General features: G+C 48.1%; 2 protein-coding genes across 2 annotated transcripts in view; one reads left to right on the forward strand and one right to left on the reverse strand.

Moving 5' to 3' along the window:
• GLS (glutaminase) overlaps positions 1–8,613 on the forward strand; it is a 95,364-nt gene extending 86,751 nt beyond the window's left edge. Inside the window, exons 15-18 of the mRNA XM_062189339.1 lie at positions 1,901–1,962; positions 3,153–3,229; positions 3,327–3,390; positions 5,930–8,613. Coding sequence (XP_062045323.1) covers positions 1,901–1,962; positions 3,153–3,229; positions 3,327–3,390; positions 5,930–6,086 — 360 coding nt within the window. The 3' untranslated portion in view covers positions 6,087–8,613. The remainder of the gene's footprint in view (positions 1–1,900; positions 1,963–3,152; positions 3,230–3,326; positions 3,391–5,929) is intronic.
• Positions 8,614–12,310: 3,697 nt separating this feature from the next.
• Positions 12,311–25,451, reverse strand: part of STAT1 (signal transducer and activator of transcription 1) — a 47,953-nt gene continuing 34,812 nt past the window's right edge. The window contains exons 18-25 of the mRNA XM_062189361.1: positions 24,592–24,727; positions 22,718–22,767; positions 21,973–22,067; positions 20,617–20,762; positions 18,974–19,159; positions 17,898–17,973; positions 16,917–17,019; positions 12,311–13,676 (exon numbers count right to left, since the gene is read on the reverse strand). Of these exons, the coding sequence (XP_062045345.1) occupies positions 13,662–13,676; positions 16,917–17,019; positions 17,898–17,973; positions 18,974–19,159; positions 20,617–20,762; positions 21,973–22,067; positions 22,718–22,767; positions 24,592–24,727 (807 nt within the window). The 3' untranslated portion in view covers positions 12,311–13,661. The remainder of the gene's footprint in view (positions 13,677–16,916; positions 17,020–17,897; positions 17,974–18,973; positions 19,160–20,616; positions 20,763–21,972; positions 22,068–22,717; positions 22,768–24,591; positions 24,728–25,451) is intronic.

Consider the following 25,451-nt stretch of genomic DNA (forward strand, 5'->3'; position numbering starts at 1 on the left):
CAAAGGGGTAAGGGGACAAGATTAGAAGCAGACATTCTCCATAAGAGTTGGGAAGAGAGAGATGAGACTTTATCTTTTCAGTACAGTTGTAGTCAGGATCACCTATCTGTGTTAGGGATCACCACTAGTATTAAAGGCCTGAAGAAGATACAAAGGGAGCCAGTAAAAGGGAAAAATAAAATAAAATAAAAAAAAAACAACCAAACAAAAAACAGTTGTGAAGCAGTAATCGTAGACCAGTTGGAAATAGGGAGAATCGTCTGCAGTAGCCGGTCAGTAGCCTGTGATTTCTGTGGCCCAGAAGCACAGAGGGACTTGACCCCACTGAAAGAGAAAGCAGTTAAGGCACCTGCAGGGGTGGGTCATAAACCAGAAGAGTGCATATCGAAGTCACTGGAGACTTAAAAAAAGAAGTGTCTATTTCCTTTCCCTAAAACCTCCCCATTTGAGGCTTAGGTGTAGGACAACTAGAAGTGGGAGGCTTATGTTTTTAGAACATTCTGGGGAAGCTCTTTGTCCCACCCCTTTGAGAAAACTGTGCTGGGCTGTAGGGTTATGCATGGTGCAGGCTGAGCAGGAGTCGGAAAGGGCAGCTGGTGGATTGGAGGTGGAGAGGAAGGTCTTTGGACGCGACTGAGAGCAGCACCACTGGTAAGCAGTAAGTTGTGGGGGTGTGCTCAGCCAGGTAGACCCGGTTCCTGCACTGCAGAGCTTTGCAGAGCCCTTCCTGTGCTCATGAATATCCAAGAAGGGGGATTTATTGGAAGAACATATCTGAACGCAGGCAGGGCCAGTAATTTAATATAGCATCTTGCGGACTAGTTTTCTGCACGGCACACTTTGAAAATGTTGCATTCAGTATATCCAGCAATGGTCCCTTCCAGGCAGTTTTCAGAGTTCACAGGTTGTGGGAAAGGGAAGCCAGAGAGGGAAGGGAGAAGATCTAGTTTAAGATCTGGAAGTGTAGCTCCAGAGCTTTGTGGGACGCTGGGTCACTTTTCCATTCTTCCAATTAAACTGCTTTCTACCGTTGAGTCCAGGATCGGCTGAGTCATCAACATAAATGCTGAAGTTGCAAAGCATAAGACAAAATTGGGAGTTTATGAAGTACTTTCAAACATTGAAAGTTGCATGAAGTCTTATGAAAGCAGACCAAAATCCACTGGCCTCTAGGATAAGTAGCCTTTTCTTTTGACTGGAGTAACAAGAAAGTGGACGCATGGCACTCAGTGATGCCTTTGAAGTCTTGGAACACTCCATAGTGACTTTAACATTTTGGGAGTTGACCCACCTTTTAAGGAGAGATGGTGTCACAAGTTCTTAAGACTGCTGCAGTTTGTACCTAGCCCGGGCACTGAATGGAAGACTTTCCAGAGAAGTACAGCCCCGTTCTCAGGTTTAAGATGATGACTAATAGTGCTATTGCAAGATTTGCAAAGATGCCAGTGGCTTGGCAAGGACAGTGATTGCTGGCAGGGCTGAGGCATTTGTGAGTGTAAGGCACAATTCTGTTTTAATAAAATGATGTGTGAATTCTGTAACTGCTGACTTGCTCACCGTGTTGAGACATGGCCCAGAGGGAAGGGTTCTAAACAACTTCTGGTTGCCCCAGTGGTGCGAATTTCACAGGTTGCAAGCTTCCATTCTTTTGTGACAATTGGTATTTCATTCCTTCCCTCCTGTACCTTTCCTTTATTGTTGAATTCTCCCTTACAATTCTCTGTGAAAAGAATACCACCACCCGTGTGGTCTTTTGGTTGAAGAAGTGTACATGAGCTGACCTCCTGTGTGTGATCTAGCTTTAGTGTTCAGAGCACATGAGAACCGCTGGTGATGGCTGTACATACAGGCTCCGTGTTTGTTTTCCCCTGTGGATATCTGAACTTTCTTTTCTTCACAGGTAAAGTCAGTGATCAACCTTTTGTTTGCTGCCTATACTGGAGATGTGTCTGCACTTCGAAGGTATGTGAACAGGGCGGGTTAGCATGTGGTTTACAGCTGGGTTTGATGTTGCTGCTGGGTGAGCACTTCCGTTTCCCACTCATAAAAATGACCCCAATAACATTTGTAGTAAATCTGCAAGTCCAGAGCCTTAGCCTGCTCCCCTGTCCTGTCCTTTTCTACCTCCCGCTAAAGCCCATGATGCTTTTTTCCCAAGTGGTAACTGACCAGTCTAGTTAGTGATCAGTGGTTTAGTGTGATTGGACAGTGCCTTGTCACTCTCCATCTACCTGCTGTTTGCCTCCATCTTTGGTAGGGAAGAGAGGTAAATAGGAGTGTTCAATGTCCTCTGGATCACCAGGATCAGAAAGGCTGTATACCATAGTAAGGTGTACCACAGTAAGCTGTATTCCAGTATAAGGTCTCTTGTACAGCAAGTGCAGCTGGCTTATTTTTCAGAGAGCGAGCAAGAGTGTGCATGTGTACTACCTTTTCCATCTGCTGCTTCACCCCCTACATGCCTGCAGCAGTTGAGCTGGGTCAGCCAAAGCTGGGAGCTAGGAACTCAACTGTCTCCCACAAGGGTGGCAGGGTCCCAAGTACCCGAGTCTCATTTTCTGCCCCTCAGGGTGCACATGAGCCAGAAGCTGGCATTGAGAGCAGAGCTGGGACTAACTCTAGCACCCTAATTTTGGATGTGGACACCTCAAGTGGGATCTTAACCATTGCACCAAATGCCTGCCCTATAGCTGATCAAACTTTCAAGTGAAAAAATTTCTATGGTTAATTTCTACCCTTCATAAAAAGCCTGAATATTACGTGTAAACCATAGCCTATCAAATGTTAAAGAATGGGAGCCCTAGTGAACACACAGAAGTATACTACAGGTATTAATTTCTTGCCCTTCTGAAACATAAATTTTGGTATAGTTGTGCCATTATTCTTGAGTTTTGAATAATAATACGAAGTGTAGTTCGGTGAAAGATGGCTAACATTTCATCTTTCCCCCAGAGTGCTTGGGTAAGGACAAGTTGTGAAATGGTATTTACCCAGGACACCTGTGTAGTGGTTGAACAGTTCTCTCATTACCACTAATGAGCCTGGTGAAGAATGACATCTGAGAGACTCTTAGCTTTAACCTATGGGGTAAATGTGGCAAGTGTGAATTAAATGTTATGTACTGACGAATAGCCATGCTTACAAATTTTCAGATTTGCTTTGTCAGCCATGGACATGGAACAGCGGGACTACGATTCTAGAACAGCACTCCACGTAGCTGCTGCAGAGGGTAATATGTGAACCACTCATCCTATTTCTTTTTTTCAGGTTTAATTTCTACTCAATACTAAAATCTGCCCTTTTCTTCGGGGTGGGGTGGGATATAGGTCACGTTGAAGTTGTTAAATTTTTGCTGGAAGCCTGCAAAGTAAACCCTTTCCCCAAGGACAGGTAAGCACTCACATTATCTTCTTAAATCATTGGCCAGTCAGTATGTCATTCTATAGAGCTGTGATATTGTTATGGCATATTTAAATACACTAAGACATTCTTGAACCTGTTATGAAGTCAACAAACAAAACTTTGTTCTGCTGCATGGATTCTGTCTCCCATATCCTATTTCTTAGTAAGAATGTTATCTTATTTGGAAATTTTCAGGTTGGTTTGACTGGCCTTCATATTTTGTAAAAGAAAAGGGTTCTTTGTGTTTGAAAAAGTAAAATGGGAATTTTGTCCACACAGGGCTCTTAGATATACAAGGTAGACGAGGTAAATATTTAGAAGAGCATATACAAAATATGTAAGGGAACTGCTGTTAGAGAATGCTAAAATGAATATATTGGTGTTTGTTGAAATTCCTGTATTTGAGTAGAATCAGTTTTTAAAGGCTTTGTGGAAACTGAATTGTAATTGGTGCTTTGGGAAAGAGAGGAGATTGGAAGGCACAAAAGGAGAAATGCTCTCTGGGGGGGATGTGAAGGAGTGTTGTCTGTTCCTTTCCCTCCTGGTGATACTCTGATACTCACTCACCCTCTGACAAATGAGGTCTTCAGGGGGCCAAAGCACAGGGCAGACTGTATCTGAAGTGTAGAGGTGTACAACAAACTCTTTACTCACGTATCTGGATAGTGTAAACTGGAGTTGATGAGTCACTGAATGAAACTAAAAGCTTAGAAGGAAAAAAGTTTGCATTTTGTATCTGAGACCTGGGAGCTGTATGAAGTTTGGAGCAAGTTGGTTCTTCTGAGTGCTAAATAGCTTGAACTATTTTTGAGTCAGGGCTTGCGTTTTGTGATTCAGCAGGAAACTTGTGTGTCTGAGAGTTGCTGGCAATTTTTTAAGTGGTAACTTGTTGGTTATGTAGCTATTCCTGAAGTTGTTTTAAAACCCTGTGATTCAAGTGGCATTTATGGGCAGTATTCTAAAAAACCTCATGTCAGAGTGACAGTCCGGCCTCTTATCCCCAAATGCAATGCCCAGCCCAGCTCTCTCTACAGCAAGAAACTGCAGAGCCCCTCCCACTGCCCTGCCCCAACCCTGTTTATAATCCCAGCTAAAACACTGTGGGACACATGCTGGAAATGTTTACTGTGCTTTGTGTTTCTGATTTTTTTTTTTTTTGGCCGTAAATTAGCCTCTAGGAATGTGGAAGTAGATGCAGCTGACAGGCAAAGTTGGTTAAGGAACTAATTTGGTAACTAGGTAGTCAGCTAGTCCAGCACGGAAGCTAAAGACCTAAGGTAATTTTTTGGAGAGGTCTTATTTCATAGAATCATAGTCACCTAGAAGTATAACATAGTAGAGCACATTTAGTGTATTCTTCAAGTTGGCATTTTCATTATTTCATGGAAGACTTTTGAAACTTGCACTCAGCATTCAGTTTTTCCCCAAAGACAGATGATCACATGCTGTGGAGAAACTGTGGATTCCTTCAGCCCCCATGTCCCCAAACTAATGAATGCCCAAAAGGCCACTTAATTAGCTGGGGTGTTTTTTGTTTTTGGAGAAACACACAGATATGTGTAAAGTGTTACTTACCTGATTTAAAAAATTCAGAACAGGTTACCAAACTGTATCCAAAAATGCTAAAGACGACTTTTTAAAACTGATTCGTTCCATTCGATGACCCCCTTAAGAGGGCAGAAGGTTCAGGAGATGCTAAGCAGGAAACGGAGGGAGAGCAGCAGGGAGGCAGAGAGTGGGCGGGAGGCAGAGAGAGTGGGCATGAGGCAGAGTGGCACGTGGAGGGCGGGAGAGGAGGGATGTGGGGCGAAGACTGGCCTCGTGGGATCCGTCATCTGCTGGGCTCTGAGTTTTATAGGGATGGCTGCTGTTGCTAAGGGCTTTGCTGACTAATCGCTGCTGGCAGTTCTTCAGTTCAAGTCTTCATCTCCAGCTCTCTACACAGCACGGCCCCAGCAGCACACTTAGGACGGGAAAGCACAGGGAGTTCTCCCCCTGGCCACATAGTGGTCGCATGAGCCCACTGTTCCCCGTCCTTACCAGAGAAAGGAAAGGGTCCCTTGTGGAGCCAATCTTGCTTCTCAGATGCGTGTTTGAGCCCTGAAGAGGTTGTGATTCTGTCAGCATCTCACATGCCCTGTGGTTTGGAGTTGACAGAACACAAATTGTGTGTCTAAGGCTAGGATGGTGGATATTATACACCTGGATTTCGGTTGCTGCTTTGAGCTCTTCATGAAGTTACATTTGGGAACACTAGGCGTCTCCCAGATGTGCCAGGACCAGGCCCTCCCTGACACTGGGCCGCACTAGCAAGCTCCTTTCCTCCTCTTCTCACATTTCAGCGTGTCTCCAAGCCGCTTGTTGACTCACAGATTCCTTCCTGCATTTGGACTATTAATTTTTACTTGTAGTAACTGCTGAGGTGGCTACATTCGAATGGACATGTGAACTGCTTTGAAGACCTAGAAATGGTGGAAAATTGTTTTCGTACAGAGATTTACCTAACGATTCTGTCCGTGCTGTTCAGGTGGAACAACACTCCCATGGACGAAGCGCTGCACTTTGGACACCACGATGTGTTTAAAATCCTCCAGGAATACCAAGTCCAGTACACACCTCAAGGAGATTCCGACAATGGAAAGGAAAATCAAACCGTCCATAAGAACCTTGATGGCTTGTTATAATGGTCTTACATCCCAAGATTGAAATCACTTACCTATTTAATTGTGGAAAATAATTATGAAGAACGTGTGTATTTCTATCTGGTAGTGATGCATATTTTACAACCTTTGTCATTTCAGTGTTATTGGAGTTTTCTTCATTGTGCGCACAGGACAAATCTGATCTCTTTGGGAAAAAATAGAAATAAAACAATCTCCCTCCATAATGTGAGCAATATTTACCTCGTGCATTGTAAAATTTGATGTAAAAGAAATAGTTACCAATGCTAGCTTAACTTTGTGGTCTTCATGATTTGTGTGTTTTGTGACTTTTCGACTCCTGGTGAAGATGTGCTGAAATGCATCTAGAAATTAAGCTCTGTTGTACAGTCTGTCCAAACGGGTCAAGGCTGTTCTTAGAAGCAAACTATGTGATTTTCAAGACTTTAGATTTTGTTCGAGTGTTTGAACAACTAAGATGCACTTAGGGTTGTATGTTTAAAGTGTCTCCCATCACCCAAGCTTTATGGTGTGACTCTTTAAAAATTTTAATAGTTAACAACTGTTAGTAGGATAGACTGAATCTGTTTAGACATTATCAGGGAATCTGTATAAGATATGTTTGGTGACCAAAACCTATGTGTGAATGTAGCAGTGATGATACTTTTGAAAAAACATTTCCTTTTTCTATATCCCCTCAGTCCAGCCTCTCTTCTCAGACATTAGTATCTGCCTCTTCCCTTTGGCTGGGAGAGTGAGTGCTGGCATACTATGCAGTTTTCATGTTTTCCACGGTGAGTCAGAACATGCTTCATATTTCTGGCATCAGAGCTAGAATGTTGCCATTTGTCTACAGAGGATGAACCAGAGACAAGATTACTAAGTATAAATTAGTCCAATTCATCAGTTTAGAAAATGAAGGGATGTGCTACTGTCACTCTTTCATGTATTCTTCAGCGTCTAGGAAAAAGACACATTTAGAAATGGTCTAAGCTACCAAAGCTATTCTGATGGTGTGAGAACTGCTAAAGTAACACCAGTTTTTAAAGCTGTCCTTCAAACTCTGCGTTGAGATACTGGTCCTCTCGGGGGGACCGCTGGGTCACTCCCGATTTCTTCTGATTCTCTGTGCTACATTTTTTTGGTGGCCTCTCTATCCAGTTTTAAAAAGAAAGGCCACTTTGAATTGAGACCCATCATTTCTTTGTCTCGGGGAGGGAACTCACAATTGATTTGGAAGGTAGGTAAAAGGGGCTTCCAAATCGAATGAGCAGAATTTTCCAGGAGTCGCACATACATTGTGTCCCATCTCACTTCAAAGGGATGGCGGGTATGTGAGGGAGGATTTCTGATACTAAGCACACGTGCGTGCACATGCGCACTCGCTCACACCCACACATGGACTTCTGTGACGCTGTGTCCAGTGAATGCGCAGGTCAGACTTCAGGAATGCGAGTCATTCCTGGATAGGGCAGTTCTTCTTTCCTTTTTCCCCTCTCAGCACACACTGCAGCTTCCAAGCTTTATTTTGCCTGTTGGCACCTTCCTCGCACAGCCTCTGGGGGTTTGGTTTTGGCTGTCAGTCAGCCACTGCTCCCCATGACCTGGACAGCCATGGCTTCTGTTCCATAGCTACCCCCAGGCACGCAGCGGTTTGCCCGCTCGCTCTGGCTTCTGTGGAGGATGGGGCTGGGCAACCAGTCCGGCTGCCACGCTCCTGCCCCTTAGGTCTGAGGTCTACCAAGCCACCCAGACAGGTGCTGCCCAGGAGAGCATCACCCCCAAAGATGCTGTGGGAGGAGGGACGTGCTTTAATTGCCATGAGCTGAGCTAGCTTTGCTGCACTGTGTGATAACATGCAACACAAGGACAGCTCAGGTATGTGGCTGGAAGGCTTTTCTCTAATAAACAGAGCTTCTATTACTTGGGAAGAGAGGGAGTTTGCATCTTTTCTCAGCTCCAGGCTGTTTTGTCAAGTCTGTGGTTTAGTCAACTGTGCCCTGAGTTGCGCCTGATGTTATGACTATGCACCGGCTCCTCTCTGCTGTTTGCTCTGGCCGGTAATAATGAGTACACGTGGTTTAAAAGCTTGTTGACTGTGCTGCAAACTTGCTACTATCAGTAAACTCCAAAGATCTTTTGGTTCTGGCTTTAGGATCACATCTGCTTTTCTGTATCACGAGAGCACTATTTGGTCATGTTCATATTTAAAGATTAATGTACACTGTTTTTCTCGCTGGTCTCATCTTCGGTAATGGCTGAACCCTGCTGTGGCCACACAGCCAGTTAGCTGCATTGCTGGATTCGCTAGGGACCACTTGATGCTGTTTTCTGCCTGGCAGGGACTGAATGACCTGATGTTGGATTTAGATTCTTCCTGGGGATTACACAACTATGAATGTATTTGCTTCCGATATCTCCCAAAGTGAATCTAATCTTAAAATCCGTAAGTTGTAAGTATTCTGAAACTGGGAAACATTTATTTTAAATGAAATCAGGTAGTGTCGCTTTTTACAGCATAATAAATACATGTATAAACAAAACTGTGTGAAAAATGAATTTTCTTAAAACAACTAAGGTCTTCTCCTCACCCCCGGGGCTGGCCACCCTGACTTGTTTAGTTGGTTCAGATCCACTGGGAATGCCCAGGGTGAGCCAGGCTCTGTGTAGGGTGTCAGGATCAGCAGGAGAGGCCTGTAAGGGGCTCACCCGTGAGGGTGGGGGTGGGCAGGCATGTTTCTGGCACTCTAGAAGCTAACACTGTCCTTTCACAGTTACGAAGGGCTCAGTATTTATTGATGAACTATTAAAACAGCCTTCAAAGACAGGGAAGTTTATCTTCACAAAGCCTTGACATCTATTGGGAGAGATGAACACAGCCCTGCCTTCCTAGGCTCTAAGGTGGACCAACCAGCAACCCTCAGCTCCCAGTTTAATTCATTCCATGTAGGAATGGCATTAGTTCCAACCCAGGAACCCCGCCCCGGTCAGAGCGCTCCTTCCTTCCAGGGTTAGGGTCAGCGTTTGGTGTCGAGCCACAGGAGAAGGTTGAACACCATGGCTGTCACATTTTCATCTATTGAAGTGCTTTATCTAAAACTAAGTTTCTGCTACAGGAGTCACAGTGTCCTGTCACCTGCATTACTGATATTTTAGAGCTGGGAGGGATATCAACAGTTTGTTAACGTAACCTATTAAAAAACACATCAAGTCCACGCCCACGAGTGGGCTATGATACTTAACTCTTAGCCTCACGCTGCTTCCCCACACATCTTACAACACTGATTCTGCCCACAGTGGATAGAATGTGGGTATTAGCTTACTCATATTAACTCACTCATATTAGTAAGGGCCTTTCTCCCACTGAGCTTTAAGGACAGACACAAATGTCACATGTTGCCTCCTGCAGCTATGGATATGTGTATCCACAGAGAGAAGTTAGTGCAAGGGCAACAAATGTGTGGAGAATCCCAAAGAATGAAAAGTTACACTTGTTGTTGATACAAGATCATTTCACTGTTGTGGAACTTTTTCTTTTAAGGTAATCTGCCCACTTTTGCTGCTGCTCCTCACAGCTAAAAGGAGCGAATCCGAAGCCGCAGGCCAGACGGCTTGGGGAGGCAGCCTTTGGATGTGTTAAGGCGGCACTTGCAGAAGAGGTTTTGGGGAATCGAAGTGCGGACAGGATGTGTGTTTCTAGGTTGTAGAAGGTGCATGTGTTTGGGGATGGGAAAGACTGGAAGACTAAGCAGAGGCTGAGGGTTTTATTTCTGTTCTGGATTCTGAACCTAACTCCTAGCCTCTGTCTGCCCAGCCTGCCTTCACTGCCGTGGAGTCTTGACTAGCTGCCGGAACAGCAAAGGTGATCAAGACTGTTTCATTCACGTATAAGAGATGGAGAGAGGCTGCCAGGAGATGCCAGCAGGCACTGAAGTGTTAGGTTGACATGAAATATGACAGAACTTGCACAGTCTGAGGAGTGCTTTGTAGCTTTCTGCCTTCTAGGTAACCTGATGCTCTTTGTATGCCCAGCTGAACTTTAATAAATAAGTTTACAACTGTTTGAATATGTTTTTTTTCTACAACAAATCAAGTATAGTGTTAATTTCTCAGCAAGTCTAGCAAACACAAAAACCTGAAGTTGGTTCACCGCAACTTGGAAGCTGAGTATTACTGAGTCAGTATCCTTTAAAAGCGGCACAGACACAGAAAACCCTAAAAACAACAGATTATCTTTCCTAAAACTGGCTTTAGTGTCATTTGTTTGCTTCAACACTTACATTATTGGTAGCTCTTGACTACATGTGTGACAAAATCTTTCGTGTTAATGAGTTCAGTGACTGTATTTAAAATATGGTCTCATATCTCAGAGCACCTTAAGTTCCATGAGAGCAGGCCTCTTTGTTCTTGTTTGCCAGTGTTTCCCAAACCTCTAGAACACAGCCTGGCTCATGGCTGGGGCACCAATATACACCTGACAAATTAAGAAATGAGTGAATCTTACCCTAAAGAATCCATGAATCCACTCAAGTAAATACCCCTTACTCTGGGAACAGCACCCCAGTCCAGAAGACAGATGGACCAGTTCTCAGACTGCTTTCTGGTTTGTCCTGTCCTTTCCTGGGACAGTCAGTGGGACAGGGGACCACTTTGTTCATCAGGACTTGTCCTCATGTTCTGTGGCTCTCAGGCAATCAATGGGTTTTACTCATTTAATGCTGTCTCAGAAAACTGTCCTTAGGAATGAGACAGTTGTTCCAAGTGGTATGTATTTAAGCTCTGTGCTTATCTGACACACTTCAAGCCTACCAACACCACCCAGAAATATACTCAAACAGGCAAAAGCATCCCTTAACCATGGTCTACTCGGTGACTTCATATCATGGTCAATTTTGTGAGAACGCAAACCTCCACCAGCCAGTGCACCTCCACTGTACTCCCTGGAGAGACATGGCTCTCAGTGTTGTTAGGAAGAAACTCCCATTTCTCAGACACAGATGCTGCCGGTGTGCAGATGAGGAGGCCTGCATTTGTTCTGGGGCCAGCAGGCAGCCTGTGTCACTAGGAATTGGACTGAACTTGCCAGGTTACGTCTGACGCTGATCACATCTCATTGTAGACTAAAGTTCCTCAGCCCGGAGTGCAGTTCCCTCTGAGAAGGGCGTGGCTTTCTAGCCTTGAATGACACACTGAGAAAATAATGGTCCTCAGCAGTAACCTCCCAGCAGTGACTCACCCACCGCTGGCCACGTGGGTTGGAAACAGACAGTCCCGTTTCACATGTATTTTAAAAACGAAAACTCTTAATTTGGGTATTAGCATTACCCAAGACCATTTTAAAACAAGGGCCAAACTGTGCCCTTGGAGGCAGCTGTGGTTTTCTGGTCTGCTGTTTAACGGCACCTACTAGAGCTTTTTCGTTGTTTGTCCTCTGACCTATCTTAATCTGCACAGCAATTCTAAGTAGGGGACATGAGGGCAACGTTTGGGAAAACAGTGGTATTAATCTTACTTCACAATAAGGACACCTATGTAAATGAGATAAATATTAAACCAATTCATGATGCCAGTAACTTCTAAAATCTTTACACTATGATGAGACTAGTACTAGAATTTTAATACTTCTTAAAAGTAAAGTTTTGGGGCCAGCGCTGTGGTACAGCGGGTTAAAGCCCCGGCCTGCAGCACCGGCATCCCATATGGGCACCAGTTCAAGTCCCAGCTGCTCTACTTCTGATCCAGCTTCCTGCTAATGTGCCTGGGAAAGCAGCGGAGGATGGCCCAAGTCCTTGGGTCCCTGTACTCATGTGGGGGACCCAGAGGAAGCTCCTGGCTCCTGGATCCAGATGGGTTCAGCTCTGGCCATTGCGGCCATTTGGGGAGTGAACCAGCAGATGGAAGGCCTCTGCCCCTTCCTCCCTCCCTCCCTCCCTCCCTCCCTTTCTCTCTCTCTCTCTCTCTCTCTCTCTCTCTCTCTCTCTCTGTCTCTACCTCTTTGTATAACACTTTCAAATAAATCTTTAAGAAAAAAGTCTTTTGGCTAGTACAATAAAATGAAATCATGCCAACTCATTCTCAAAGGGCAAAAGTACAATATTTAAACCCCAGCAACCACAAACAATATTTTCAATGCTGTCCTGCTTCTTGATCATTTCCATTTAAAGAGTCAACCAAAACCCAGTTAGGCTCTCACTACCTTATGTAAGGAGAGGTGGCCTCCATATGCATGCAGCACCAAGAAAAAGCACTGTGCTCATATTACTTTTTAATGCAATACATATAATTTAGCTTTAATATTAAAATCAATTTCAAGAAATCTTTTCTCTCCACCCAAGAGATGCACAGCACTTACAAAGCAAGGTGGATGTGGCGGCAAAGGTGACGGAACAAGACGCAGCCACACAGACAGCAGGCTGTGGGTTCTGTGGACGACCCCTGTCCTACCCCCACCCCGAGCCTCTTTCTTGTGTCAGTGTTAACGAAGGCAGAAGGTCAAAACCACAACACATGAACATTCATTCAGAAAAGTTTCTGGAAATAGCACAGGAGAGATCATGGAACCATTGGCAAATGTGATTGTCAGAAAACACATTTATCACTGAAAAACTGGCAGTTCTCAGTGCAGTTACATCAGGTGTGAGGTTTGAAATTCTTCTAGTCAGTGGTTCCAGACGTCAGTTACTACTCCTTCTTTCCAAATGTTATGGGTAATGGAATAAATACCAGCTTATAACAATGAAGACACATTAACCCATTTAAGAAATATCACTTGAAAATCTGTTTTGATTAATTTTGGATTTTTTAAAATGGTGATTTGCATTGAGAGAGTGGCAAAGATAATTTCATTGACTGGTGACCATGATGAAAGCAGAATACATTCAGGTTTGGATATGGAAACACTACCTGTGACGTTATACTTCGCCTATTGCTATTAGCCAGTATCTTTCAGCCATAACAAACAGAACAGCCGATTCTCTCAGGAGTGACAAGACTGGCCTCTGGTTGTAAATGGCAAGTGTGAGAGACGTAAAGAAATAAAGAACATTTTCCCCTACCCAGCGGCAGGATGGCCAGCTTTGATAGAGCATGGATATACATTTGGCTTTGAACTATTTCCTAAGCAAACCAGTGGAAAACTTCCAGACATATTTAAAGCAGAGCAAACATGTAAGAATTCTCCAGGACAGAATCCATCATTCCTTTATCAAGAAGTTCTCCAAGTAATGGCTGATTTACCCAACAACTGGTGGCATTTGGTACTGACCTTATGCATAAGCTTTGCTGGGTGCTGCTAAACCTTTCATCTTTCCCAAAGGACTCTCATTCTGGTCCTGATGCTTTGGGTGGATCAAAATGACTTTTTATTTGCAAAACCCAGAGAGTAGTTTTCAATTTTTACCTTTAGTAAGACGCATGAAGCCCTTCAGAGTAACACGTTTCTGAATTAGAGAACTGTCCATTTGCTATCAACACGTTGCAGCCAGCTTGCTGGACCTTTGCTCATTCTCCTAGAAACACAGGATGTGAAGAAACACAGCAGCAGGAGGGAATTTCCCATGGGAAGTGAAACTGTTGTCAAAGATGAGACAAATTCATGCTCTATACTGCATTCATCTGTAAAAAGATAAAACACGGTTACATGTACTGCATGGGCTTGTGAAATGCACACTCACGTATTTAACAGCACTAGACACTTCCAACAGCAACAAACCACCATGGACCATGGTATTAGAGGGCCTTCAGCACGCACGCCACGTTTTCCTGGACTAATCAAGACCTTTTATGTCACCTAAGCTGATGGATTACTACTCTACAACCTGCCCGGCTTAATTTCATGAATTCATCCAGGCAGCATAAAGCTTTTTGCTGTTATGCAAGTCTAGGGACCGAGCGACAGCAAATCCGCTCATGCAAAACGAGGCTGCGGCTGTGCTCAGCTCTAGGCCAGCGGGAGAGACAGGGGAGGGAAATGATCAATTTCCCTTAGAGGTCACTCAGGAGGTCAGATAAACGAACATGTAACGTTACAGGCTCCAGAAGCAGGATTATAGTAAGGACCCCTGCACCTCTCCCACCACTGCCTTCTGGCCAGCTGTCCAAAATAGGGCAACCTGTGATCAGTGCGTTGCTCATCAAAGAGCACCAGCCTGTCACCGACTTCCGGCCTGAATCCCACACTGGCTTTCCCCCTCAGATCCCACGTTCACGGTGGAGAACGATTCTGTCTGTGCCTGGCAACGTCTGAAGCCGTTTGTGACTGTCACGACTGGGGATGGAGGCGGATGTGCTGACAGCTGCTGGGCGCGGGCCAGGGATGCTGCCCAACACCCTGCGATGCACAGGACAGCCCCCACCATGGAGACTTCTCCAGCCCAAAAGAATGGCCCTCCCAGGCCCGAGACACACGGCAGCAGACTGTAAAGCCTCTTGCGAGCTTTGTTTAATCCCAAGCACTCAACAGTGCAGGCTACATGGGAGGATTTTAGGAGAATTATTTTGGATTGAAAAGCATGATGAAGCGTTCACCTCCATGTCCCCGTCTGGATCTGGTGGTGCAAATATGCAGCCGAGACGGCAGACTCGGGGGCACGCCTGGCCTCAGAGCTCGTCACTGTGTGACCAGGGCACGTTACTTCACCTCTAAAATCACAAGGCCCTCGTTTGTCAAAGGAGGCCAACAGTACCTAGCAGATAAGTCTGTTGTACCTATTACATTAGGTCGCATATACACACTGTTCAAAGTAGCAGGTAAGTAATAAATCATCTTTTTGTTATTGTTAGGGGCTCTGGCCCAAGATTCTAGGGCAGAAACCTGGTTCAGAGGGAGAAGTTTATTGTACAAGAATCAGAGGTTTGCAGAAAATATGAGTGCTCTGATGCTCTTGGGTATTTTCCTTAGGAGTCTGGTCCCCCTGCTCCTATGCTTGCTGCCAGAGTTGGCCCCTGAGCCCACTCTAGCCCAGAGCTGCAACCTGCAGACTTGGGGGGAACTGGCCAGCTCCGGGACAGCTGGTCTCTTTCAGAGCACACGCCCTAATCCCAAGAGTGGATGCTGAATGGAAGTCAAGGCTACGGCTGAGGACAGAGCAAACCACGGTGGCATCAACCCAATTTAGAGATTAATCCACCTCGTATTTTATCTAACAGAGCCATGTCTATGTTATCTCCTTCAGCTTTTGTGGTCTTCTGTGGGTTTCTCCAGAGACTCCTCAGGTGTGTGTGTGTGTGTGTGTACGCACGTGTAAGAGCCTGGTTTTATTCTACAGAGGAAAGGAATGCCATCCTATGGACTGGAATGGCTGCAGGGGTGTTGCCAAAGAGCACACCATTTCCTGAGAAGACGAGGACTCGGGGCATCACTGTGAGGGGAAGCAGTCCCGCTGCTGCACGGACGGAGAGAATTAATCCATCTTATTTCCTCAGGGTCACCAGGCATAACGGCGATGACGGAGCTGGACTCTCACTGCCAATCCCCAACACAGGCCCCACATCCACAGGCCACGCTGCCTCCTCTTAGTACACAGAGGGAAACGCTTCGCGAGGGGCGTACGTTTTGAACAAAGCAAAGACCCGGCTTCTTGCAGGAGGCTGCCCAGGGCGGTCGACGCGGCTCACGCACGCTCTCCCTGGGTGGACACAGAGCCCTCCTGTCAAGTGACGCAGCAGGAGGAGGGGCTCTGAGCCACGGCTGTGAGCATGGGAACAGCAGCCGCACCTGAGTCCCCAGGCTGTGGCGAGCACCAGCTGAGTCCCTGTCCCGGAAGTGCCCTGCACACAGCTTAGGTAGGAAGTGTCTCATCAGGGGCGGCGCTGGGGGGGACGGAGTCACCCCACAGGAGGCTGCTGTTTCGTTCTTTGCCAGTTCTCAGATTTCCTGAGGAGGGCTTTAAGCTGGCTGTGTTTTTTTGTCCAGGCTTAACAGTGCCCCACAGAGGACGCTGGGGTCCCTGGAGAAAAGGGTCATTGGCCAACGGGAACAGGACAAGCTGCTCCCACGCTAGCCAAGCGCTTACCTAATGACCTCATTCATCTTCAAGATGCAGGAAAGGCTCAGACGCGCGACCTCCAGGCTTCAGCCCACCAAGAGCGTCCACAGCTACTGCCGAGGCCGCCCTGGGGCAGTGGGCATGGCCGGCCCTCGCCCACTCTCTCCTCCTTCCCCTCCCTGCCTTCCTCTCCGTTACTGAGCGCACACATTCTTTGCTGGGGACCAAGTACACAGTGAGGAAGACAGACCAGGAATGACTCACACAGGATATTTTTTTTTAAAAAAAGCAGGGACCAAAGGTTTAAAAATGAACTGGCATAGCTCCATGCAGAAAGGAGCTTAAAATCAAAACAGCATCAGCAAAAACTCAGCCAACCAAAGGAAACCTTGGGAGGCAGGATTTCAGGCTGCAGGGCGCACAATGCGCTTCCATGGGCTAGCTGAAAACCATGCCCCCAGGGAAGATTCTCTTTTGTGTGGCCAGTCCTGCTCTCGCTTCCCCATCACAGAGCTCATTAACTGTTTCAGTCCTTGAGCTGCTTGCTCTGCACAGGCCCCTCCTGGGTCCTGGATGCCGGGCAGCCACGCTCTGTCTCTACTGCTGGCGAGGTGTAACCCTGGGAGCACCTCACCACATGCCTCGGTCCCTTTCCCCTCCTCGGGGACCCCGGGACGCGCTCGGGCAGAGGGACGGGGTTTTCCCAGCAGAGAAATCGCGGTGACATTTCTACAGGGACAGCACCACAGGCCGAGGGGGAAACTCTGAAATGGCACTGACGTTCTGGAAGGTGCTGAATGCCAGGAACACCACCCCTCAGCAGGCACACACTCACCAAGGCCGGGGGCCCACCTGGCACGGTACTCACCATACTGTCGAATTCTACAGGGCCCACTATCCGAGACACCTCATCAAACTCCTCAGGAGACATGGGCAGCAGGTTTTCTGTGCTCTGGAGTCTAGAAGGGTGACTACAAGGGGAGAAAGGAAAGGGAGATGTTACGGTCGACCATTAGGAAAGCGGTGGTGCGAAGGGATGTTCCTAGCTTTGGTCTGTGATTGCATTACCACTCTACATCTTTATTTTGGGGACGTTTCTACACTTGAAAAGCATAGATCATATCGCGGGAGGTGAATGTGCCCAGCCCGGCCCCTGGAGAAATGTATTGGCCTCTTGAGATGTGAGTGAGCAGCAGCCAGCCGGAAGCTTGCGGCCTCTGCTCTGGCTAGCCTTGGTGTCAGCTGCCAGTGTGTCACCTCAGGTGACCGTGCCTCGGGGCTTGCCCTGGACAGAAAAGCACCAGAGAAGTTTCTGGGGAGTCCCTCATCCCTACCTTGATGTTTGTATGCAGATAAAGCTGCTCCACAGAGTGGTTTTACATGATGGCTATACATCCATTCACCCCAAGACAGTGCTGCAGGCCAAATAACTGACAATGACTTTTCCAAAATTTTTTCTACCTTTTACAAAATGAAACAACAAAATAAAAGCAAGCGGAGAAAATGTACCTCAATCATTACTTTGGCCTTTTCTAGATTGAAAAGAACTACTTTCTCACTCTGATCAATTTTTGTTCATTTTATTTATGCTGTTTCAAAGGATTCGTTTTGGGATAATTTATATACCTTAAAGACAACTTTGTTTTTGTTTTTGTTTTTTGTTTAAAGGCAGTAAAATGCTGGGAGTCAGTGACACTGGGATCTCTAGTTAGGATCTTTCCAACAAGTCCACCTGTGAAGGCGATAGCAATTTTAATGGAAAAGCGAAGCACAAGCATCTTCAGCAGGCCCCAGCCAAGAGCAAGGCTGGCTTGGGTTCTAAACATGCCACTCTTCCGTGTGCACTTACACTTCAGACACAGAAATCAACTCAGTCTTGATGTATCCAGTTCCTTTGGGGCCGTCAAGTTCCATGGGTTCTTGCCCTAGAAGCAAACACATTGTGCACACTTTGCGTTAGAAGAAGTTACACGGTGAAGGATCAACTGTTTATGGATCAAAACGCCACTGTTTTCCTGGACAGCTTAGAGGCCTGTAGCTTTTAAGTGCGATGACCTCGCTGCCCGGGTCACCTGGAATTCCAGCGGAACCCATAAGCAACTAGAAGAAAATGGGGGGAGATCTCAGCAGCCGTATAACTGGCAGCCCTCTCTTGCCAAGTTTTGAAGTCCTACATGAAGCTGGAGCCCTAAAACACACAAAGGTCTCTGATGGGTGGTGCTAGCCTGGCGGATGCACTGCACAGTTATCACAACAGCATCTTCACTCCGAAGTTACTGTCCTGATATTGAGATTTCTGACTCAAAACTAATTAGCCTTGCTGGTGTGTTCCAAGCCAGATGGGTCTAACTGGGAACGTTCCCGAGCACAATTCAGGGCTGACCGTGGAAGCAGCAGATCTGCGTTTTAAGACAGGTCTCCTCTCGATGGTAAGCAGCAATGACGACAGGATCTAGTAACCAACTGGGTCAGCCTGAATCAACCACTCCATACCTCCCGGGCCTCCACTTCCTCAAGTTTAACACGAGCAAGTTGGCCACGTCCCCTACACTTTCTTTCCACGTGGAAAAAGTGATGTGTAACAGATACACAAACCACAAATGGACATTTCCAACACCCCTAAAATGGGAGATTAACCATTCGTTTCTCACTGACTGTATCAGACCAAATAATGACTGTACGTCAGCTACACTGAGCTCATACCACCCTGTGCATGCATGCAGCCTGTAGCAGTTCAAAGGGAGTGGGGGTTCATGTCACAGGCTGGGTGGAGCCTGTGCTGGCTCCTTCCCCTTGACGGGAAGACAAAGGCAGTGTGGCTGCTGACGCCTGCCGGCGAGCCAGCTCTTCAGCACCAGGGGACCGGGGAACCGCGCGTGCTGCTTCTCAGCAGGGCGGCCCTGCTCTCCTTGCAACCCCACTCACCTTCCTTTGGCCTGGAGTAATACTTCCCGAAGGCATGGTCCTTGTCAATGTTTGGATACAGATACTTCAGGGGGTTCTCTGGAATATTCTCGGCAGCCATGACTTTGTAATTGCGGATGATATCAGGGAAAGTCACAGCAGAAAGTTCTTTCTTCGTGTAGGGCTCAACCGCATGGAAATAAGGTTCTAGAAAGGAGAAGAACAAGTGAGTCCTGGGAAACATGCCAAACCAGAGAGCATAAAACACTGCACAGCTTGTGGATGTGACTGAACCCGGTACGAGCTAATCACACTCTAGCAGTTATAACACTGATGGGGGACAGTTTTATTCCTACGTAAATTCTAATTCTTTCAAATAGGAAAAATAAAGGCAATCACTACTTTCTTTTTTTTTTTTTTTTAATTTTTGACAGGCATAGTGGATAGTGAGAGAGAGAGACAGAGACAAAGGTCTTCCTTTTTGCCGTTGGTTCACCCTCCAATGGCCACTGCAGTCGGTGCATCGTGCTGATCCGAAGCCGGGAGCCAGGTGCTTCTCCTGGTCTCCCATGGGGTGCAGGGCCCAAGCACTTGGGCCATCCTCCACTGCACTCCCAGGCCATAGCAGAGAGCTGGCCTGGAAGAGGGGCAACCAGGACATAATCCGGCGCCTCGACCGGGACTAGAACCCGGTGTGCTGGCGCCGTAAGGCGGAGGATTAGCCTGTTGAGCCACGGCGCCGGCTGCAATCACTACTTTCAAGAACACAGCACGTCTCACTATCTGCTTGGATTTATGAATCTGGACACAGCGGTTTATTGAGTATCTTGTACAGCCTGCACCAAGGGTTTTCTACCTCTTTGAGTGCTTTGCCGGCTCCATCTCTCGGCTGGTTCAGAAAATGAACTATCAGGGAAAAGAGAAGGCAGGAGCCTGCGCCTGCCTAGACCATGCTCTGATCCCAGCCCCGGCTTTTTCATCATGGAGAGGGGGAAAAATATAAGCAGAACCAGAAAAGGATCGTGTCCTTTCACTTCTACCCGCGGAGAGCACAGGAGTTGCTGGCACCGCCAGCTCCGCTAGTCTTCAAACCCAGCGGACTCCAATCAGCAGAACAGGGGCCGCTGTGCTGCTAACATTTTTCATCTGTGCTGTCCAGCCTCCTCCTCACAAATCCGCTTTCTAATGCCAAGGTTTTTGGAGTCGTTTAGCCAAGGACTCCTTCATCCAATGTAGGAGAAAGACAAATTTACAGCTGCGGCTCATCCCGAGAGCCCGAGCACACGCGCACGCTCAGGGCGTGTAAATCACCCGCGGCCCTTCTCCCAAGGCCCGTCCTCCGCCGCGCTCCACTCTGGGGTTACGCTAGGCGAGGTGGAAGCCGACATCACGCGCGTGGGGAACGCAACTCCTCCCAAGTCCTGGCTGCAGATGATGCTGAGTCACATCCTTGATCCACAGATAACACACAGGACCAAACTTGGCCTTGTCTTTAAAAAACCTATCACTTCCCGATCTGTTCCAGGCCGCACACCCCCACTGTCCACAGTGGTTTTTTAAACCGTACCCAGGGGCTCGGCCAGGGGAGCGGAGGCTCTGCAATCCCACTGTGCGCCTGAGCTGTGAAGGAAGCTGCACCGTGAGCTCCAGGGCCCTGCACTCACCGCCTCCGTTCTGGGACCGCTCCACCCACGTGAATGTGATGGCGCCTTCGCGGCTGCTCTCGCTGAACCGCAGCAGGAATGTGCCGGGCTGCTGGTCTTTCAGCAGGGCGCGCTCTCGCTCCTTGCTGATGAAGCCCATGATGCACCTGGACAAGCAGAGGTGGAGGGAGGGGCTCCGGTTCAATCGCAGCTTTAACGTTCATGTTCACCTTACAAACCAAGAAAGTGATGGGGACTTGACCAGAGACCAGAGGACAGAAATGGATGGACGGTTTTTGCATGTCTTTCACGTTTAAGGGCGCGTTGCACTTATGCTTGCACACGCTTAAGTAAAAAAGGAAACGCACCCATGAGCACGGTGTAAGTGGGATGGAACACAGGCTGGACTCACGAGCCCTTTATTGCTGCTTGGTGATCCTAAAAGCCATGAAAAGCTCTCAATTTACGCAACTTTTATTCTGGACAGGAAGACTTAAGTAAATTTGCATATTCTGGTACTTTTGATCAACTTACAGCTTTTGCTGAAATATGGCTGATCTTTAGAATAAGTCAGATAGAAACAATTTGCTAAGTTAAAAAGGGATTTTCTGGGCTGGCGCTGTGGCTCAACAGGCTAATCCTCTGCCTAGTGGCGCCGGCACTCTGGGTTCTAGTCCCGGTCGGGGCGCCGGATTCTGTCCTAGTTGCCCCTCTTCCAGGCCAGCTCTCTGCTGTGGCCTGGCAGTGCAGTGGAGGATGGCCCAAGTCCTTGGGCTCTGCACCCCATGGGAGACCAGGAGAAGCTCCTGGCTTCGGATCAGCACGGTGCGCCAGCCACAGCGCGCCAGCCATGGCGGCCACTGGAGGGTGAACCAACGGCAAAGGAAGACCTTTGTCTCTCTCTCTCTCTCTCACTGTCCACTCTGCCTGTCAAAAATTTAAAAAAAGCGATTTTCCTTCTTTTCCAGGGACAACATAGTAGGCACTCAAGAAACTTTTGTTGCATGTACTTCAAAATGTTTGTGGACAAAGGAAGAATTTAAAGTATGCATTTCTGTTGGTGCAAAAATAATTTCAAAATCTATGCATAGCTTTTTCATACTTTATATTTTCCACATAGTATAAAAAACATTTCCTTTGCACTGAAGTTTTTCTTCTGCATCAAAATCAAGTCAAACTTTTAATTCCGCTTTCCCATGAACTTTTTCGAGTCCCTCCCATTAAATAAACACAAAGAAAAGTATCAGTTTAACCTCGTGAGGGTCCACCCATGAAGCCTGGATGGGATAGGTCTCGTCAAGTAACGGAGACCAGCTCGGGGCAGGTTAGGCCATGCAGTGAACAGGTGTCAAGAGCACACCCATCCAGGGCTCTTACCCATCATTCCATAGACACAGCAGGTGCTTTTTAATCAGTTCTAGGATGTTTTCAATCCACAGCCAGAAGGAGAAATTTTTGTCACTTATATTTTCCTGAAAGTATACAAAGGTACACATTAGGAACAAAGAAATCCAAGGTAGTAACTTGTCATGCCCCTCCCACTGTCCCCCCACCCGGGCCAGCTGCCAAAGACCCAAGTGTCCCCATCAAGCCCCAAGAACCCTAGCGGAGGGAGTGGCTGCAGGGGCCCTCTCCCTTATCAGCCTTCGGACCTGGAGCTCTTCTCTCTTCCATTTCCCTGGGCTGGGATCCGCTTTCCTCCACACCCAGTAGCAAAACAGTCAGGAATAACCTCCCCAGGGAGGGAACAGAAGCAGCAGCTGCCCTCACACCAGGAAGGGCCAGGACAGCTGGCAGGCCACAGTCTGGGTGACCCCAGCAGAGTCTGACTGGCTCCTCTGTTCCCGCAAGGCCCGGGGAAACTCACACAGCCCCAAGCACACAGTTCACATCAAGGGGCCCAAAACACTGCCAGGCAAGGGGCTGAAGTGAGCCAACAGAAGGCTCATTTCGGGTGTGAAAAAATGTTATCACCCAGCAGGTGCTTCCTGTGAGGCTCTGGCTTGGAGACCAGCCTCCTGCACAACGTGCCCTGGGGGCTTGGCGGGCTAGCTGAGATGCCAAGAAAAGCAAACAGTGAAGTAACCGCCCCCACAGAGCGCAACACTCGCCTGCTACGCACCTTGCAGAACCTCGTCCACGGAATAAGACCATCGAGGCCAGCATTAGGACCTGAGCAAACGAAAGCAAGCTTCGTCAGCACAAAGCAATCGAGTGTGCAGCTGCCCGGGACTGAGGGCTCTTGGACTCGGTCTCCAAGAAGAAAGCTACCACCCACCGAAGGAATGGTGCACGTCAATGGTTGACATTCTCAGACACGTTAGCGCTCAATCAGCTGGGCAGTGATCCCACGTGCGCAAAGGACATAAAGAAAATGCCCTAAAATATCCACTCGGGCTTGGTTTCAATTTTTAATTAATTAATTACTTTGAAAGGCGGAGAGGAGGGGGAAGGAGAGAGGGGGTTGGGGAGGGAGAGGGAAAGAAGAGAGCGAGATGGCGAGCCACTGAGGCAAGCTCCGCCTCACTCCCACCCGCAGCCATCCACTGGTTCATTCTCCAAATGCCTACAACAGGCAAAGCTGGGCAGGCCAATCAGAGCTGGGAACTCAATCTGGGCTCCCACACGAATGGCAGAAATGCAGCTCCCTGCGCCATCACCGCTGCCTCGAGCACGCTAGCCGGCAGCTGGAATTGGGAGCACAGCTGGAAGTGAAGCCAGGTGCTCCGACACAGATGCCGTGTCCCAGACCGCATCCTGAGTGCTACATGGGACGTTCGACCCTCGTTTGATTTTAACAGCATGAAGAACGGACAGCAGATCACTGGGCACCACAATATGAAAGATTTTAGGGAAGGCAGAAACATCCCAACACCTCACTGTGTGCCCTCATCCCTCCAGCGCCTGTGAGGAGAGGACAACCCTCCAATCCGTCTTCACTTCACATGGCCTCCCAAGACCATCAATGGCCTTTGCCTTTGGCACTGAACCAGAGCCTCCGAGCCACGCTTCCTAGAGGAGCCCCAACCTGGTCTCTCTGCTTAATCTGTTTCCCAACTGCCTCCACCCACTTCCAAAGACCCTATGGAATCCTTTCCAAGTTCACACCAAGACTGGGATCACGCCTAGGTGACCAACCTGAGCCTTCTTTTAGGCATTATGTATGCACTTCCCTCAGTCGTTCTCCGAACACTCATGGCGCAGGAATGAGAGGGGGCTGAGGGGTCATGATCTCCACACACTGCAGCAGCCCAGGCTGTAGGCAGGGCTCAGCCCATTTCCTCAAACTCTCACTGGGTAAGGAGATGGAATAGGGTGACTGTATACTTTCTACTAGCTTCCCCAGACTTCCACTGAGACAGCTGCCGAGCTGTGAGCAGCCCTGCTGGGAGCCGCCGCTCCGGAAGAGCCTGCTGGGACTGGCAGCAGATGCGGCTCTGCTGCACAGAAAGCAAACATGGATAAGAGCTACCCACAGAATTGAAGTTAGTTCGGATACTGCGCTCGCCGAGAGACCTGAGAAGAACTGTCTACCACGGCCTGAGCTCTGTCCCACCGCACGTCCTGCTGTGCCGCCCACTTGGCACCAGTGCCTTGGGCTGATGCCCTGCAGGGGGCAGGGCCTGAGACCTTGTTCTGCCTACACCAGGGACTTCCACTTCTCTTCCCAAGCTTAGGAAGACTTCACCTTTTCCATCAAGCAACTGACTTTAGCTACAAATGATACGTTTCACCTAACTCACAGGCTTTCCCTTAGGAGCCCTGCTCAGCAACATTAGCATGGGATGAGCGAAGGACTCATTCAATCTTTTATCCTGCCTGCATCTGTGGCAACCTAGGTACGAGACAGCTACAGCAGGATGCAGCTTCCAGGGCCAGCCGATCTGAACACTCCTGTCCCTTTCACAGAACGCAGGAGTGTTGGGGGGTGGGGGCAGCACAAACGCCACGATGTGTCCCGAGTTTTGTCGTAACGAAGAGGGAACGTGCTCCTACCAAGCAGCTTCTCTCCCAGCATGCTCAGCTGGTCCCCGTTGAGGCCACGTTTGGTGACAGAGGAAAACTGCCAACTCAGTACCTCCGAGAGCTGAGACCATCGCGCACACGGTGGGTTCAGGAAGAAGGACAGATTCTGGAGAAGGAGACACCCAAAAAGCAAGGGTCACAGCATGGCCGCCAGTCCCCGGCTGGGTAGAAACACGGGCCCACCCGGAGCACGGCTCTTGTTGATAGGACACACAGTCACTTCCACAGCGCGGGGAGGCGACTGTCACACTTCGCAGACACCCGTTTGTGAATTCACTTTACTCGTGACTGTGGAATGCACACTCGTGGCACTTCCGGGGCCACGTGAACACAAGGCTGTGCAGAGAGCAGCAAAGCGCCTGAGCTGCTGAGCGCTCCCGTTCCCAGCTGAGGCTGGACACGAGCCGACTCTTATTCCAGCTCTCATTCTGCAAGCCAGCGTCCTCGGTGTTCTCCCGGGTGATCTCTGTGTTTAAAGTGACACCCAAATGTAGTCGTGCCTCACGTCTCGAAGGGCACGGAGGCTGTGATGTGGCTCATGGGAGAACACACGTGTTGGAGGAGCTTCGCGCAGGCACGACTTACACTGCTGCCAGCTGTATGGCCAATGAGAACCAATCAGCCAACACTAAAATGTCTTTCGACAGACACACACAAAAACAAGGTCATGAGTTGATGGGTTGGCAAAAGTGGCTCTCTTGGGCCCCAGAAGCAAGGATTCAGGACCTGCTAGTTAAGTCTTCCTGGTGGCTTTAAAGAACACAGCGCTCCAAATAACGAGCCTGAACCACAGGGAACAACGGTGAGAGTGCACGCTGAGAGCGCAAGCA

The sequence above is a fragment of the Lepus europaeus genome, chromosome 1, assembly GCF_033115175.1.
Source record: "Lepus europaeus isolate LE1 chromosome 1, mLepTim1.pri, whole genome shotgun sequence".
In the NCBI taxonomy this organism is placed as follows: domain Eukaryota; kingdom Metazoa; phylum Chordata; class Mammalia; order Lagomorpha; family Leporidae; genus Lepus; species Lepus europaeus.